The sequence below is a fragment of the Sardina pilchardus genome, chromosome 16 (genome assembly GCF_963854185.1).
Source record: "Sardina pilchardus chromosome 16, fSarPil1.1, whole genome shotgun sequence".
Lineage (NCBI taxonomy): Eukaryota > Metazoa > Chordata > Actinopteri > Clupeiformes > Clupeidae > Sardina > Sardina pilchardus.
The window spans coordinates 1942107-1956652 of NC_085009.1; the positions used below are offsets into that span (position 1 = coordinate 1942107).

Genomic DNA, 14546 nt, shown 5'->3' on the forward strand with positions numbered 1-14546 from the left:
AGGAAAGTTCACAGATTACATGAAATATATCAAGATAATGTCTCCAGCACTTGTTCACTTCAATAAAATTGCTATTGCCAATATCAAAACATTCTTGATTGAGTGCAAACATTGCTACTATTCTTGAAGCTTTGCTTTGGAGAGCCAGATGTTGAAATCTGTCCAGTATTTTGCTTCTCATATTATTTTTTAAATCAACAGCTATTTCTTCTCATATCAGGGATTTCCTTAGATGTCCCTGAGAACATTGAATCCTCATTTCCATCCTTTTGGAGTTAATAATGTTCCTTCTCCCTTTCTCTTGGTGTCTGTGTGTGAGTGTGTGTTTGAGGGTGCATTTGTGTAAAGGTTTTTTGGCAATGGGCCTGTTTTGGTGTTTGCAGTGTATAAATGCGGCATATCGTATTGTGTGTGTGGTTTTGTGAGCCCTTGCAGTGTTAGCAGTGTGACCTTGCACCAAACAGCTCTTTTTCCCTCTCTTTTTTACCCACTTGATGAGCTCCCCCACTGTTGGGGAAAGATCTCTCCTGTTCTCATCACTCACTGTTTAGCACTCACGCTAGAAAGGCACTGTAGTTTGAAATGAAGACGATGGAATCATTTCTCTCTCTGTCTCTCTGTCTCTCTGTCTCTCTGTAGGCACCGAGTCATAAGTATGAGGGTCACGGCAGCCACGTGACCAACGTGTGCTTCACCAGCAGCGACAGCCACCTGCTCTCCCTGGGGGGCAAAGACACCTGCATCCTCCAGTGGAGAGTGACGGGCAGCCCCGGCGGGGGGGCAAGAGAGCACGCGGCCCCCGCCTCCACCGCCTCCACCTCCTCCACCTCCACCAACTCACCAGAGCCCGGAATGTAAAGAGAAATAAAGGGAGAGGAAGATGGAGGTAGAGAGAGATGACAGATACCACTGCAATGTGGCAGTAAAAAAAGAAGAAAAAGAAAGGATGAAAAAAAATCACTGAAAGAATGGTAGAAAAGAAGGAAGAATGAATGAATCAGAACTGTTAAGCTCCTGTCATCTACAGAAAGTTTTAGTTGGACAAAATCAGCAGTAAAAAAGACAGTTCAACCATGATTATGTCTTCACACAATATGATTAATGAATATGAATCTATGAAGTGGAAGATGGAGGTGAATCATATCAGTGTATGCCACAGCTAGTCTGTGTGTGCTATTTGCCATATGTAACTCTGAAGTGCCTTCTTCTGACCGTAGCCAAGCACATCTGAACAGCAGTCAATACACTAGATGTGACAAAGCCAAAATTGAAATGACTTGCCTCTTGTGCTGAAGAACATTTTTTGATATAAAGAGATAAAATAGACAGTGTGTGTGTGTGTGCGTTCATGGGTGGATGAGTGTGTACATGTGTTTATGTGTGTGTGTGTGTGTGTGTGTGTGTGTGTGTGTGTGTGTGTGTGTGTGTGTGTGTGTGTGTGTGTGTGAGAGAGAGAGAGAGAGACAGAGAGTAAACTATTAAAAGAACATAGGCTGCATCACCAGACCATTAAGGCAGGTGTTCGATAAGATCCAGGTCCGTATGCTCTTTCCTGCCATAACGGACATCATTAATACACAATAATACACAGTAATCGCTTACATTCTCATTTCTTGAGCTTCTCTCTTCCAGTACATTGTGGCCAGGGTTTCCTGTGTCTGTAGCAGGGCCCTTACCAGCCACTTGTAGAGCCAGCCAGCTCATAACACAGTTCATACAGTGTGATTCAGTGTGAATATGAGTATTACATTTTTCTGGACACATTTTGTGTGTCCTTGAACAGTTTGTTATGCAGCAAAGAAGCCTGATGCTTTGCCTGTGTCTATGCAATACAATATCTATACAGCATTCCAAAGTCATTAACATTCCTTTTCATAATTTGTTTTATATTTTCATAGTTTGTGTGCAATGTAAATGTAATTTTGCTTGAGCTTTTGTGCCAGTTCTGTCATTTTAATCCGATTGTAATAAAGCTTACTCAATGAAAAGTCTTGTTTGTCATTTTGTAAAATACATTATTTTAATCTTAATGACACTGAGCAATATCAAGCTTGTTTCTCTTATTCTTTATTACATGATGGATCAAAGAAATGCAGACCAGTTTCTCGTTTCAGGCTCAGTCTTTTAGAAATTAAGAGCAGATAGTGGCCTTCAGGAAAGGCTGACTTCAGTGTGAAATGTTAGATATTAGGTTTTGCTTTGTTTTCTGTTTTTGAAAAAAAATGCTTTATCTATATTATTCAGCGCAAGTCGCCACATCAATAATAATTTTACAGGCTACTTTTTTGACAATATGGGCTGAAACGTTTCTTTGGTAGTACCAGTGGGATGCAATGTAACACCATCACCGATAGGGGGGAGTGTTATCTCACTTTTGACTACAATCTATGCTTTACACTTAGGCCCATGATATGAGGAGCTCCACGGTATGTTTTAGCCTGTGATGAGCTGCACTGTAAAACATAAACGTGTACGTTTTAAACAGCATATGAAAAACGCACTTAAGCATGAGTAATTTCTTATCCATGGTTAATTTATATTTCAAGCATTTACTGTAGGTTTCCAACGACTGTTTCAATGAGCTACATTTTTAGAAGCCTGGCCTTATTAAAAAATGACCGTCAACAGTTGACTTTTAGTAGCCTAACATGTTAAGGTACGTTGGCTATTAACAGGTAAATTAACTAAAAAATGTGAATAAACATTTGCGTCTACGTTTTAGACCGCTCAGTAAAGGCGAAGTGAGTTGCCGAAGTATTCCGAAATGTGAGTGACGTTTTCCGAAGATGACGTTGGAGAAGGGGGGGTCGAGTGTGTGAACTAAGCGGAGGTGAAGAAGAGGAGGATGAAGCTGGGAGCTGAGGATGGGAGGAAGAGTGTAGTGAGAGAGACAGGCTGGCTATCAAGGGCTGTGTGTGCATGCCTGCAAGTGTGAGTGCGTGAGTGTGAGAGGGATTCGGTGGGACTTCGTAATCGGACTGAAACAAAGACGCATTTTAGCCGACCTCGGAGACATTGTAACGGAAACTTTAAACTTTTACCCGCCAGATCCTCGCCACGGTGCCGGGTCCCGGCTTTGTTTCTCGGCGGGGGAGTACTGGAATAAATGCAGGGATAAAATAGCTTCAGATCGACATTTTTTCACGCAAGAGGGGAATCCCTGGGACCGTGTTTGTAAGGGGGAACGAGAGAATGGCGGCCAACATGTATCGAGTTGGAGGTAAATAATCTATTATATTATTTTAGGAACTGTAAAGCATGGTTGTTTAGCGTGTTAGCAACATCGCTAGCTCAACTTAACCGGTTATGGTTGCTAGCTATCAAGCTAACTTCGTCGTACACGACATTATTTGTTTCCGCCTCCAGCCACAATGGCCGGCTAACTGGCAAGCTAATGTTAACAAGCTAGTGTGCTAGCTGAGTAGCGACATGAGACGTAATTAACACGTCTGCTTTGACTTCGCTAGCTGGCTAGCCAACAAGAAAGCTAAGGCCACTGAAGGTAGTAGGCTGGTCTAGTAAATTTTAAAGCTAGCTCATACTGTTTAGCATATCTAGCCTTGTGTTTGTTGTATGACGCTAACGTTAATTCAGTGGGGAGCCAGCTAACAAGAACTGTAGTAGCCGGCCAGGTAGCACTGTTTTTCACACTTTTGGGGAAGTAACTTGCAACTATGTAGCATCTGACTTTCATGTAGTGTTTTTGTCCTTTACATAAAATGACCAACTGCAAGAACTTTTTCCTTCTAAGTTTAATTCAACTTTCTCACACACCACCTAGCTGGCAGCATGTGTTGCTAGAGATAACTTTATGGTTTAAGTTGGGTGCAAAAGTTGTCCAAGTTATGATGTTATCTGAACAACTATGATATTCATAATCAAGCTGACTAACTTGTAACCAGTGATGTTCTTATCGATCTGTCAGATTTTGACAGGGCATTATCACAATCTTGGTTCATAGTTTTTTTTAGGATCGCGTTAGTGGTCCAGCAAACGTCAACTCACTTGTAATGATGGGACATGGTCGTTTTGAATTTGTTAGACCATCGATAAATACGTGATCTAAATCGTGGTCATGGCCATGACTTTGCATTTAATTACATTAGTGGACTGGTCAAGCCAAGTCATTAGTTGACTAAAAGGATCGTATCAAACGTATAGGTTGTAGTTGCTTCATTTTTGTGCATGTGGAGGTGGTTTTGGTGTATCTATGCCCACCATCGACGCCGTAATAAGCAGGCGTTCGTTTTGTCATAATTTCTCTACATTAACGACCGGCTGAACGTGCCTTATGCGCTGGATGGATGCGTCTTGTCGTAACTGTTTCATTCTGACCGTAGTGCCATGGCAGAGATTGTTGCCAGGGGACCTGTTCACACAGGACAGCGTGTAGGCTATACATGCACTAACATCTTACTTACTTCTACGCTGTCTCATCACCCTGGTGTCTGTGCCGATGTTGTGGTCATCACCCCTGTGTCTGCCGATGTTATGGTCACTGAAAGCGCTGACTCGTGCGTCCATTGGGTCTGATATATTCCTATTTTATTGTGAGATGCTCGAGATGATCATGACTGTCTTAAAATAGGTCACGGTAATACGACCGTAGACTGAAATATGCTCGCTAGTATGCCACCTCAAATGCATATAGCGTCTTGCACACTAATGAGAACAGTTGAGTCGGAACGTATACCCCAGAGATGCTAGTCTCTAATTCTTGGACCACAAACGGCAGGTATTGGCTTATCTGACCCTGCCGTCCTTGATGTCTAGGTAAGTACGTGGTTGTCAGTGGTAAACAGTAAGTCACTTTTCCAGTTAGTTCTGAAACACAGGGTGGCTTAAGGTTCATGCTGTAGTGTGGTTTTGAAGGACTGGTTTTGGTCTTTAGAATATTAGAAAAGTTTAATGGTACGCTCTAGCTGAGTAGATGCCATGTACTTCCTTAGGTTCTAGGACAGGATGTTTTCCAGAGGCCTCCCAGAGCACTGCTTGCTGATATGTGGTTGTGTGGTCATCTAAAACAATTCAAATTTGTCGCGAATCCCGGTCGCTCGTTTCATACATTCCCGCCTCAGCGTTTGATATAAGACAGACCACATTCAAGTCAATCCAGTCTTTTATTTAACAACAAAAAAACGACACACGCATGCACTCACTCACTCACACCACAATACTCTTCAACTGCTCTGTCTATTCACCCTCCCCTCCACGATCTTGGCCTTGTGTCGGGTGCCTGTACCACGGCACTGCAGATGGTGTCTTCCGGCGTGTCGGCAAGGTCTGGCTACGCTCCAGTCTTCGCCACTGTGGCGCTAAGCACCTCGGTCGACAAAGACTGTTAACCCGTTGTGCGCCGCCCTCTCGGGAACCTGTAGTGTGTGTGCGCGCTCAAGGAAGCCCCCTCTCTTCAGTCTATTGTTCCATCTCTTCGTTCCATCAGAGCCTCTCAAGGGGCAATCTTTGAATAATGAATGAGCCTGATGACTGTTTTAGACCTGATTTTGCATACAAAGGGCAGTCTTTGTGGATAATTACTTTATTATATGAAATCAAAACCCATTTTTTTTTTATTGCAATCAACGTCATTCTGATTAACACTGTGTAGGCTATTGATTTAATCATGGCTGTGTTGTTAGGAGAGGATGAAGACCTAGGAAAGGTCTTGTGCATTCTACTCGACCTATTGAGACTAGGCTAAAGTAATTGCTGTTGCACTTTCACTGTCTCAGTTAACCTAGGTCACAAGATACTATGCAGCATTCTCTCGTAAGACTGTTGCTATGTTTAGCAAAGCCACGGTCAGCTTTTCAGACCTTGCTTGTCTCCTAAATGTCAAGGCACTTAGGTTAATTGTCAATTTGTCAATATGTACACCCACAACACTGTACGCATAGGAACGCACACACATTCATAGGTTGGTCTTTATGGCGACAAAAGGGCATACCTTTGTCAAGGCTAAATGCCCAGCAGAGAAAATGAAACTTGAAGATTGAAAATTTGTTGAGTTACCCCATGGGTTGTAGCCACTTCAACATGTAAAGGTTTCATCCCTGGCCCATGTTACACCTTTACACCAAGTGTCATTAAAGTCAGGCCTGTTGTGTTTTTGCATAAACCTTTACGCTATTAACGAGAACAAACCCCTCTGAAAACATGGCGTCATTGGTGGAGGCAATAAAATGGCCTGCTCACTAGTTGTATGGCCCTATGCCTCAGAATAGGATGGGCATACTATGCAGTTGTCGGTATGTCCAGGAAGAACCTACCAGCCGCTGGTATGAGTTGGCCTGTTTCTCATGACGAGCACGTCGAGCGCTCTGGTGGGATTGGTGTCGCGTCAGCTTTGCTGTCTCAGGACTAGGCTCTGATCAACAATTACCTGATTGACATGAACGAGGGCCTATCCGCTCAGTTACTCCCTGTCCTAATTGGACATCCCACCTGTTCTCTTCATAGTCTGCCATTCCCCAGTTGATGGTAGTGATATCTGTTTTTTAAGTATGGCTAAATATTTTTAAATGTGAATAGCGATAGACAAATAGCAGAACAGTGACAGTCAACTCTAGACTCTGTCGTCTGCCACCATGAATATAATGAGGTTTATTTCTGGTAGGTGTTGGAAATCCCGTGTGGTCGAGGCTGTTCAAGGCTCCCCTGCTCAATGCCTCTCAAAATGACTGAGATGCAATCTTCTGTGTAGCAGTACAGACACTCTGATGAACCCACGCAAATACACACACACTCAAATGCATGCACGCACGCACCCACAGGCACAGACACAAACGAGCACACCCACAAATGATGCTGGTCAGTTGTTGTATGGCAGGTTGTTGGTGTGGCAGATGTGTGTGGGTTTTGGGCTTAGGAAGCGTTTCTTCTCTCCAGCCAGGCGTCAGTTCTGTTCTGGCACGTTGGCCGCGCGCCTCCCCACGCTGATTAGGTGAGGAGTGGCACGGCTTGGTGCCAAGAAAAGGCCCTTTCTGTGTCTGTCTGTCTGTCTCTGTCTGTCTCTGTCTGTCTGTGTGTCGCTCTATCTCGTTCTTTCTCTTTCACTCTCTTTTTCATCCACGTGTTGTGTGTGTCTCATTTTTCTTGGTTCGGTCTGGAAGTCCGTGAAGTTTAAGGCCAGCCGCTTAAAGGTAAAGCCCAGCCAAGTAGCTCAGCCAGGGCCATGATGGAGCTGCTGGTGGCCAGCCCCGTGCCCCCCACCCCCCCACCTCAGGGCCCAGTCATTGGTCTCCATGGCTGCACGTTTACAGCTACTACTTTTGGGAGCGCTCATGTCATGTCCTCAGAGTAGGCTAGTGGCTCGTCATTTATGAGTGTTTGACTCAGCGTTGCCTGGGAAAGGCATCCCTCACGCTTTGTTGTGTCTACACTCCGCTCGACTGGCCGAGTTGGACAGAACTTGTTCATCCCCCATGTTTTCAACCAGACTTAGCCAGTTCGTAGGTACAGGTCAAAATCCAACATGTCCGTGTGTGTGTGTGATCTGTGTCCATTTGTACAGTACAGTACATGTTGTGAGGAATGTTAGGTCATGTCCTTTATGTGGCGGACTCCCAGCTGGACCTATTTTATGGACTTGACTCTGTTCTCATGAATGTTGTGAGTTGGGCTCTGAGTGGCTGTGGACTTTGTTTTTATTGATGAGAAATTCCCACTCATTTATTGCTATCCAAGGCCTGATAAGACCATTCACCATGTAATGGCAGGAAGTAGAATGGGATGAAAGTTGATGTTGTGGAGCCTCATTCCAAACATCTGTTTTGTATGACTTCTCCCCCCCATATCTTTTGTAGTAAGACCCTTGGGATGGCTCACTGTGTGTGTGTGAGAAGCAGGTAGAAGCTTATTTCATGTTTTGTTTACTTTTGGTAAAGTGTGTGGAACTGTTTCTGTGTGCAGTCAGTGTGTGGAATGTCATCATGGTGGTTAGGGGTTTTACTCCGCTTCTTGTTGTAAAGGTGAATATCAGAGGAAACCTGGAGCTCAAGACAGTAGTGGCGTCGCTGTGCGCTGCAGAGCTTACTTTTGTATGGTGAGTGTCTGCTGCAAGGAAGTGATAAGCCAACACCAGCTGGAGACTAGTGTGTGTTAGGAGGTCCACACACCGAACCCCTGGTGTGGTCCCCTCCCAAAGGATTCAGGAAGTTTAGTGGGTTTATTGTTTTCACCTGTGCTTCTCATAACCGTTAGGCATTCTTCTTAGCTTGCCTCCTCGCTTTCTCAGTCTGTTCACCACACCCCCACTCTGTGTTCCCTTGTGCACCAACACCCCTCCACTGTCCACTCCGCTCTGTCCAGTTGGCACCTGACCACGCAACAGCTGACTGCTTCTGGAGAAAGTTCCTGATGGCCACATAATGGCGCGATGTCACCGGTTGTACAATGGCGTGTCTCGTTGAGTTGTCGAGGTTATTGGGAAAGTGCTGTGTCAGAGGCAGAGGGTCCACTCCACTGCGGCTCTTTGTGACTGGCCTGGCCTGGCCATACTCAGCTACACGGAGTGAGAGGGCTGTGGGGCTCATCTGTTGGAGTCTGCCCTGATCCCTTGGCTGGATGTGGGGTTTGGGGTAAAGCTGGAAGAACTGTGGGTGCGGGCGAGGGTACAGCCAGAGCTCAGGAACCCAGTGGTGTTTCTCTCGTTGAAGAAGTCCCCGGGACTGTTGTGTGACTGAGTGCGCCTTCCTGCTGTGGTGTCTGGATGTAAGACGCAGGACTGATCGATCACCGCCCTGGTGTATATGCAGGCATGTTCCACCTTGCTGTGAGGGTTCTAGACACACACAGACACACAGGAACACACAGTGCAACCTTCTTGTGTCTACCACCGTTTATTTACACACACAAAAAGACTGGTACACGCGCGATTCGTAGCTCTGTTGGAACTGTGCGTGCGTTTGTGTGCACAGTAGTCAGGCTGCTCGATTATGGCAAAAATAGTAATATTATAACAATAACATGTTAAAAATGTATTCTGTATACAACAGTTACCCACTGTAAAGCAAAGGGGTGTGTGTGTGTGTGTAGACTCTCCAACCTGCAGTGCCTGACACAGCAGTGGGCCTACTCCTATCATACCAGACCAGTCAAGGCAGTTTGGCTCATTTTCAGTGAACCTGAACGGTGTGGGTGTGAGTGTGTGTGCACGCCAGCATGGGCAATAAGGAGGGTGTTCCACTGCCCTCATAATATTTCACAATGCGTTCCTAATAAAATTATGGTGGATGTGAAAAATGAAACTGTTCCATCAGCGCACGTGTGTGTGTGTGTGTGTGTGTGTGTGGGCGTGCATGCAGCGTTGAGCAGGCGCTCCTTTAGGTCACACTACTCTGCGTGCTGCAGCAGTGGAGCTGAGTCTGAACGGCGTGTGTGTGTGTATTACGTGTGTGTGTGTGTGTGTGTCACACCCAACATTGGTCTGGCCCCTGTAAATGCAGAAAGCGGTTTACAGTGGAGTCTTGACGGTGCGAGTTGGTCAGCAGTTAGTGGAAGATGAATGCAATGTCTTCAGTGTGTAATGTCATGCGTCATGTCATAGGACCTATCTATTTGCTTATTTAGATGTTTACATGTTTATATCCGGATACTACTGGAGTTGAATTGCTATGATGTCCCTGGAGGTATTCTTAATGTCTTTCTCTCTCTCTTGTCCCCCACAGATTATGTGTACTTTGAGAACTCCTCTAGCAACCCCTACCTGATCCGCAGGATAGAGGAGCTGAACAAGGTGAGTGTGGTGCGCCATCCCTCTTTCTTCTGTCCCGTTCACTCGTTCCCTCCATTCATCCATCGCTCACTCCATTCATGCCATCGCCCCATCAAATCGGTCGCACCCTTTCTGCATCCTTCCGTAGCATCGACTTGCAGTTAGCGACGTCGTCCTCCGAGCCCAACTCTTAAAGCTCTTATGTAATGGCGTGTATGACACAGGCCTGTTTGCCTGTGCAAAGATTAAGTCCATTTATGTAACGCAGCAGCAATTCGCGGGAATTGAAGGACTGGTGGAGAGCCCCCATGACTGCTTCCTATCTCTGAATAATTGAGTGAGAGATGAGTTTGCTGAACACAGGGCGGGAGTAAAAATGCCCATGTGTCTGTCTGTCACGGGCCTGTGTCTATTAGGCCAGGATCAACAATGCTGCTGCATTCACCTCACACGTCTCCTTGTGGTGTGTGTGTGTGTGTGTGTGTGTGTGTGTGCGTGTGTGCGTGTGTGTGTGTGTGTGTGTGTGTGCGTGTGTGCGTGTGTGCGTGTGTGCGTGTGTGCGTGTGTGCGTGTGTGCGTGTGTGCGTGTGTGCGTGTGTGCGTGTGTGTGTGTGTGTGTGTGCGCACGCGTGGATGACTGAGTTCCTGGATGGTTGCTGCTGATGGGAGCTCTGTCATGGCTGCACCTCCTCCAGTCCCAGCTCTCTTCCTCCGTGGTGTCCACTCGGTGGCTCACGCGAGGTGTAGATGTCCGCCTGTGGCAGGGTGATGGCAACTGTTCAGCAGTACATAAGAGCTTTGAGCCAGGACACTTCCTTAAACAGTACGACATGAGTGGGTTTTGGTACATGATATCCCCATGTCTGTGTCTGTGTGTCGCAAGGATACCCACACTCTTGGAATGCCTCTTGTCCAATCAGAAATGGATTAATGATTTGACCGGGCCTAACTGTTGTATCACAGCCCATAGATACCTAGCGGTCCCAGTAGAGTATGGAGCTCTGTGTAAATGCTGTGTGTAAGTTGTTGCTGTGTCAGTGTTTTGTAGAATCGTCTTAAGTGATTGACGCTCACATTGCATGTCTTTCCCCCCACAGACGGCCAATGGGAATGTAGAAGCCAAGGTGGTGTGTCTGTTCCGGAGGAGGGACATCTCAGGCAATCTGAACACCCTGGCTGACAGCAATGCCCGTGAGTGAACACTCTTCTCTTTCATTTCTGCTCTCCTCCTTATCCCCTCTTTGCTCTGTCCATCCCTGTGGTCTCCTCACCTCCGGCTCAGCCGTGTTTCTTTATGGGCAAAAGATGTCCGTCGCCTCCGCTGGCTCCATCTCTGCTTACTAGACACGTGAGCGTGCAGCCATGTTTTTAGTGACAGGCTGATAGTGTTGTGTTTCCCTATTTGCATACTTTTCTGAGTAGCATCATTTCTGAACCCCTGAGTCAAATCAAACGCCTCTTTGCATACACGCAGCATAAATAAGGGAGCACTTATAAGGGACTGACCGCCTGCCTGTATGTCTGACCGACCAGTGCTGGTCAGATCTCCCATCAGTTTAGGAGTACGCTCTAACTGCACATGTATGGCGATGCCAGCCATCCCTAGCATTGCACCACAGTGCCCAATCTGCCAGGCCCAGTGCCCTGAGATTGGTACAGCAACACACCAGTTGAATGTATACTGCTAGCAGCTGATGGAGGCGGTGCAGTGAGGGGGGCCTTTGGCTGAGCCACAGCCTGAGGAGGGTTAGCCAGATCCAGAAGCTCCCCCCAACACACACACATACACACACACACACACACACACACACACACACACACACACACACACACACACACACACACGCGCACACACACACACACACACACAGCCAATCAATCAATCCCCTACCCCCCTCATGCCTCCCAGGCCTGTGCCTCAGACACAGCTATCTGGCCCCTCAGCATCTGTGGGGAGAGGCAGAGGCGCTGTGTTTGTCTCATTGTGGCCAGAGTGTAATGGGATCCTGTAGTGTACGCACACACACACATACGTTCACACACTGGAGCTGGAGACACAAATATTTGTTATGGCTGACTATGAGTGGAGCAGGAACACTGACCCGGCATCGTGTGTGTGTGTGTGTGTGTGTGTGTGTGTGTGTGTGTGTGTGTGTGTGTGTGGTGGTAGTGGTAGATGGCCGGCCGCTGTCCTTTACAGCAAATTGTTTACGATCCCTTCACACGTTTGGTTCAGATGCCAACAGCACACTTAAAAGGTTATCAATACAAGCTCATCTTTTCCAACACAGTCATACTTTTCTCAAACAGCTGGGAGCTGTATTTTATTTGCGAGGCGAGTAGAACGTGTGGGTGTGTGCGCGCATATGTGATTTAGGAGAGACCCCCTGCAAATCATTATGACTTGATTGACTGATCCCGTCATGGTGTGTGTGGTGATTGAAAAGGAATGCTCCCTCCTGGAGCCAAACATTGGTGATTGTGTCATGGAAGGGCTTTGAGTGTTGGAACCAACGACCTTAAACCACATGGACAGCGTAGCGTTGTGCTCGTATGGTCTGAAAGCAGCCAAAACATGTCAGTCATATTGGCAGCATCGGAGCTTGTGCGGTGAGGGCCTCTTTGAATCAGAGGAGTGCTTAGTACATTGCAAATTGCCCTGATCCGTCCAGAATTGACCGCAGCTTTTTGGCTTCTTCCGGTGGCTTCACTTTTGTCCGGGCGTATGCTATCCATTGTCTTTGCTGTCCATTGGTTGCTCACGGCGAACTCAAATGGCAAGCGAAAAAAAGCGCCGGCCTCTTTTGAACGCACCTCAGCACTCCAGCGCAAGACTCAGACAATGGAGCTCTCTCCTCTGCAGCACGACTGACGGGGCGCAAAGCAAAGATTTCACTTGAATGGAATATGAGCAAATGAGTTCATATTTGTGGTGCTGTACAGGGTCTGAATCACGTTTTGTTAGCACCTTGGTACTTTTTGTTCCCATTAGAATTTAGCAGACTAATTAAATGGAGTGCATTTATCTTGCACAGTGTCCTGAAGTTCAAAGACACACACACACGCACACGCATACACACACACACACACAGAGAGAGTTAATATAACAGTTAGTGGGTATTGTGAAGTAGAGTACATGCTCAGTTCAGTGAGTGCATTATGTTACGCTCACTGCACTACACCAGGCCTGAGAGCAGCCCAGAACAGAGTGAGAGTGAGAGTGTGTGTGTGTGTGAGAGTGAGTGTGTGTGTGTGTGTGTGTGTGTGTGTGTGTGTGTGTGAGAGAGTGAGTGAGCGGTCTGCTGAGATATGATGTACAAGAGTTCACCTCAGGAGGTCAGCACCGGATGTCAGCCCCAGCCTGGTCTCCTCTCCAGACTGACCCGCACCACACACACACACACACACACTCACACACACAGGCACACACCAGTGGTCCAGCAGATCTGCTGAGCTGCATTTTTCGGCGGGTCAGGACTCTTTTCAGCAGGCTCCAGGTCAGCCTCTAATCAGGCATTAATCCGGCAGATATGGAACACCCGTCCGCTGAGCTGCTCAGCGTGGAGTTAGCGGAGTAGGAACGGTTAACACTAGCGCTCCTCCTAGTAAACATGAGCACCATGATATACATCACAGGGACATCAGGAGGGCATCTGAGAGGGCCGCAAGACCATTTCAGACCACTCGATGCAGTCGGCTTCAGTTGGTGTTGATTGTGTATGGGTAGGTCCAGTCTGATGTCCGAGAAGTAATGAAATAAACTTCTTATTCTGATAGCCCCAGACATGCAGTTGAAATGGCCATGTCCACTAACGCAGGGTTAGGCTCATGGTAGTGTTTGCCTGGGATTGATCAAGGATCAAACCACATCATGATAATAATAATAACAATAATGCTAACTATAGTAAATACTATTATGTAAGGACATTTTATGAATTATGTAACCCATCCATCGATATATTATTGTTTGTGATATTGCGCGTGCCTTTTCCATTAGCCTAGCTGTCCTGTACTTGCGTTGGCCCGTGTCCATCAGTGTGTGTGTGTGTGTGTGTGTATGCGTGTGTGTGTGTGGGGTCCAGCTGCAGCGTGTGTACAGTATGGCCACCAGGAGCGCATTAGCATGAGCGGAGGCTCCGCCGGCCACACAAAGGGCACAGTGTGTGAAGGGCAGACGGAGCGGAGCGGAGCGGCGCGGCAGCCGTGGACTGCTGGACTGGCCCAGTGGTCAGTGGTTACAGGCACACTACAGTTGAGCTGCGCCCCAGCTGACGCCTGACCTCCAGCACAGGGCTACACACAGATGGACAGACAGACAAGTGACTGCAGGGGCCCTGAACCCATTACCCCCTCTGTGTGTGTGTGTGTGTGTGTGTGTGTCTGAGACTGAAGCCCCAACCCCCAATCCCCCCCATAATACAGGCTGTCTGAGCTGTTCAAAACGGATGCATTGTGAACCCCCCGCCGACCCCCTCCACCCCGCCCGCCCACACCCCGCTCTGAGCGCTCATCTGTGAGCCCTCCTCCCCTGACCTCCCTCTGACACGCCCTGTCCACAGCTGGAGCCCCTCATCATGTGCTGGTGGCCACACACTGGTCAGGCGTGGGGCAGCACAGATTGACCTCAGTCACGTCTCACTCCATGGGTGCCTCGCAACATCTCTCCTCCATCCTCCATGCTCGCTCCTCCAGGCTCGTTCCCACTGATCTATAGCTAGCACTGGATAGACTTTCCCATTGTTGCCTCCCCATCATTCTTTATGTATATCAGTGAGGACAAGGATTGAGGACGGAAGGGAGGGTGTATAAAAGACCAAATGAGAGACACCCC

The 14546-nt window shown here is 47.3% G+C and overlaps 2 protein-coding genes across 3 annotated transcripts in view; both read left to right on the forward strand.

Moving 5' to 3' along the window:
• The window catches only part of eml3 (EMAP like 3), a 47711-nt gene extending 46219 nt beyond the window's left edge, over nucleotides 1–1492 (forward strand). For both annotated transcript variants that reach the window (XM_062516999.1, XM_062517000.1), the window contains one exon: nucleotides 640–1492. In XM_062516999.1, coding sequence (XP_062372983.1) covers nucleotides 640–858 — 219 coding nt within the window. In that variant the 3' untranslated portion in view covers nucleotides 859–1492. The remainder of the gene's footprint in view (nucleotides 1–639) is intronic.
• A 1327-nt stretch (nucleotides 1493–2819) lies between these two features.
• Nucleotides 2820–14546, forward strand: part of mta2 (metastasis associated 1 family, member 2) — a 23528-nt gene continuing 11801 nt past the window's right edge. Inside the window, exons 1-3 of the mRNA XM_062517001.1 lie at nucleotides 2820–3220; nucleotides 9669–9736; nucleotides 10813–10906. Of these exons, the coding sequence (XP_062372985.1) occupies nucleotides 3193–3220; nucleotides 9669–9736; nucleotides 10813–10906 (190 nt within the window). The 5' untranslated portion in view covers nucleotides 2820–3192. The remainder of the gene's footprint in view (nucleotides 3221–9668; nucleotides 9737–10812; nucleotides 10907–14546) is intronic.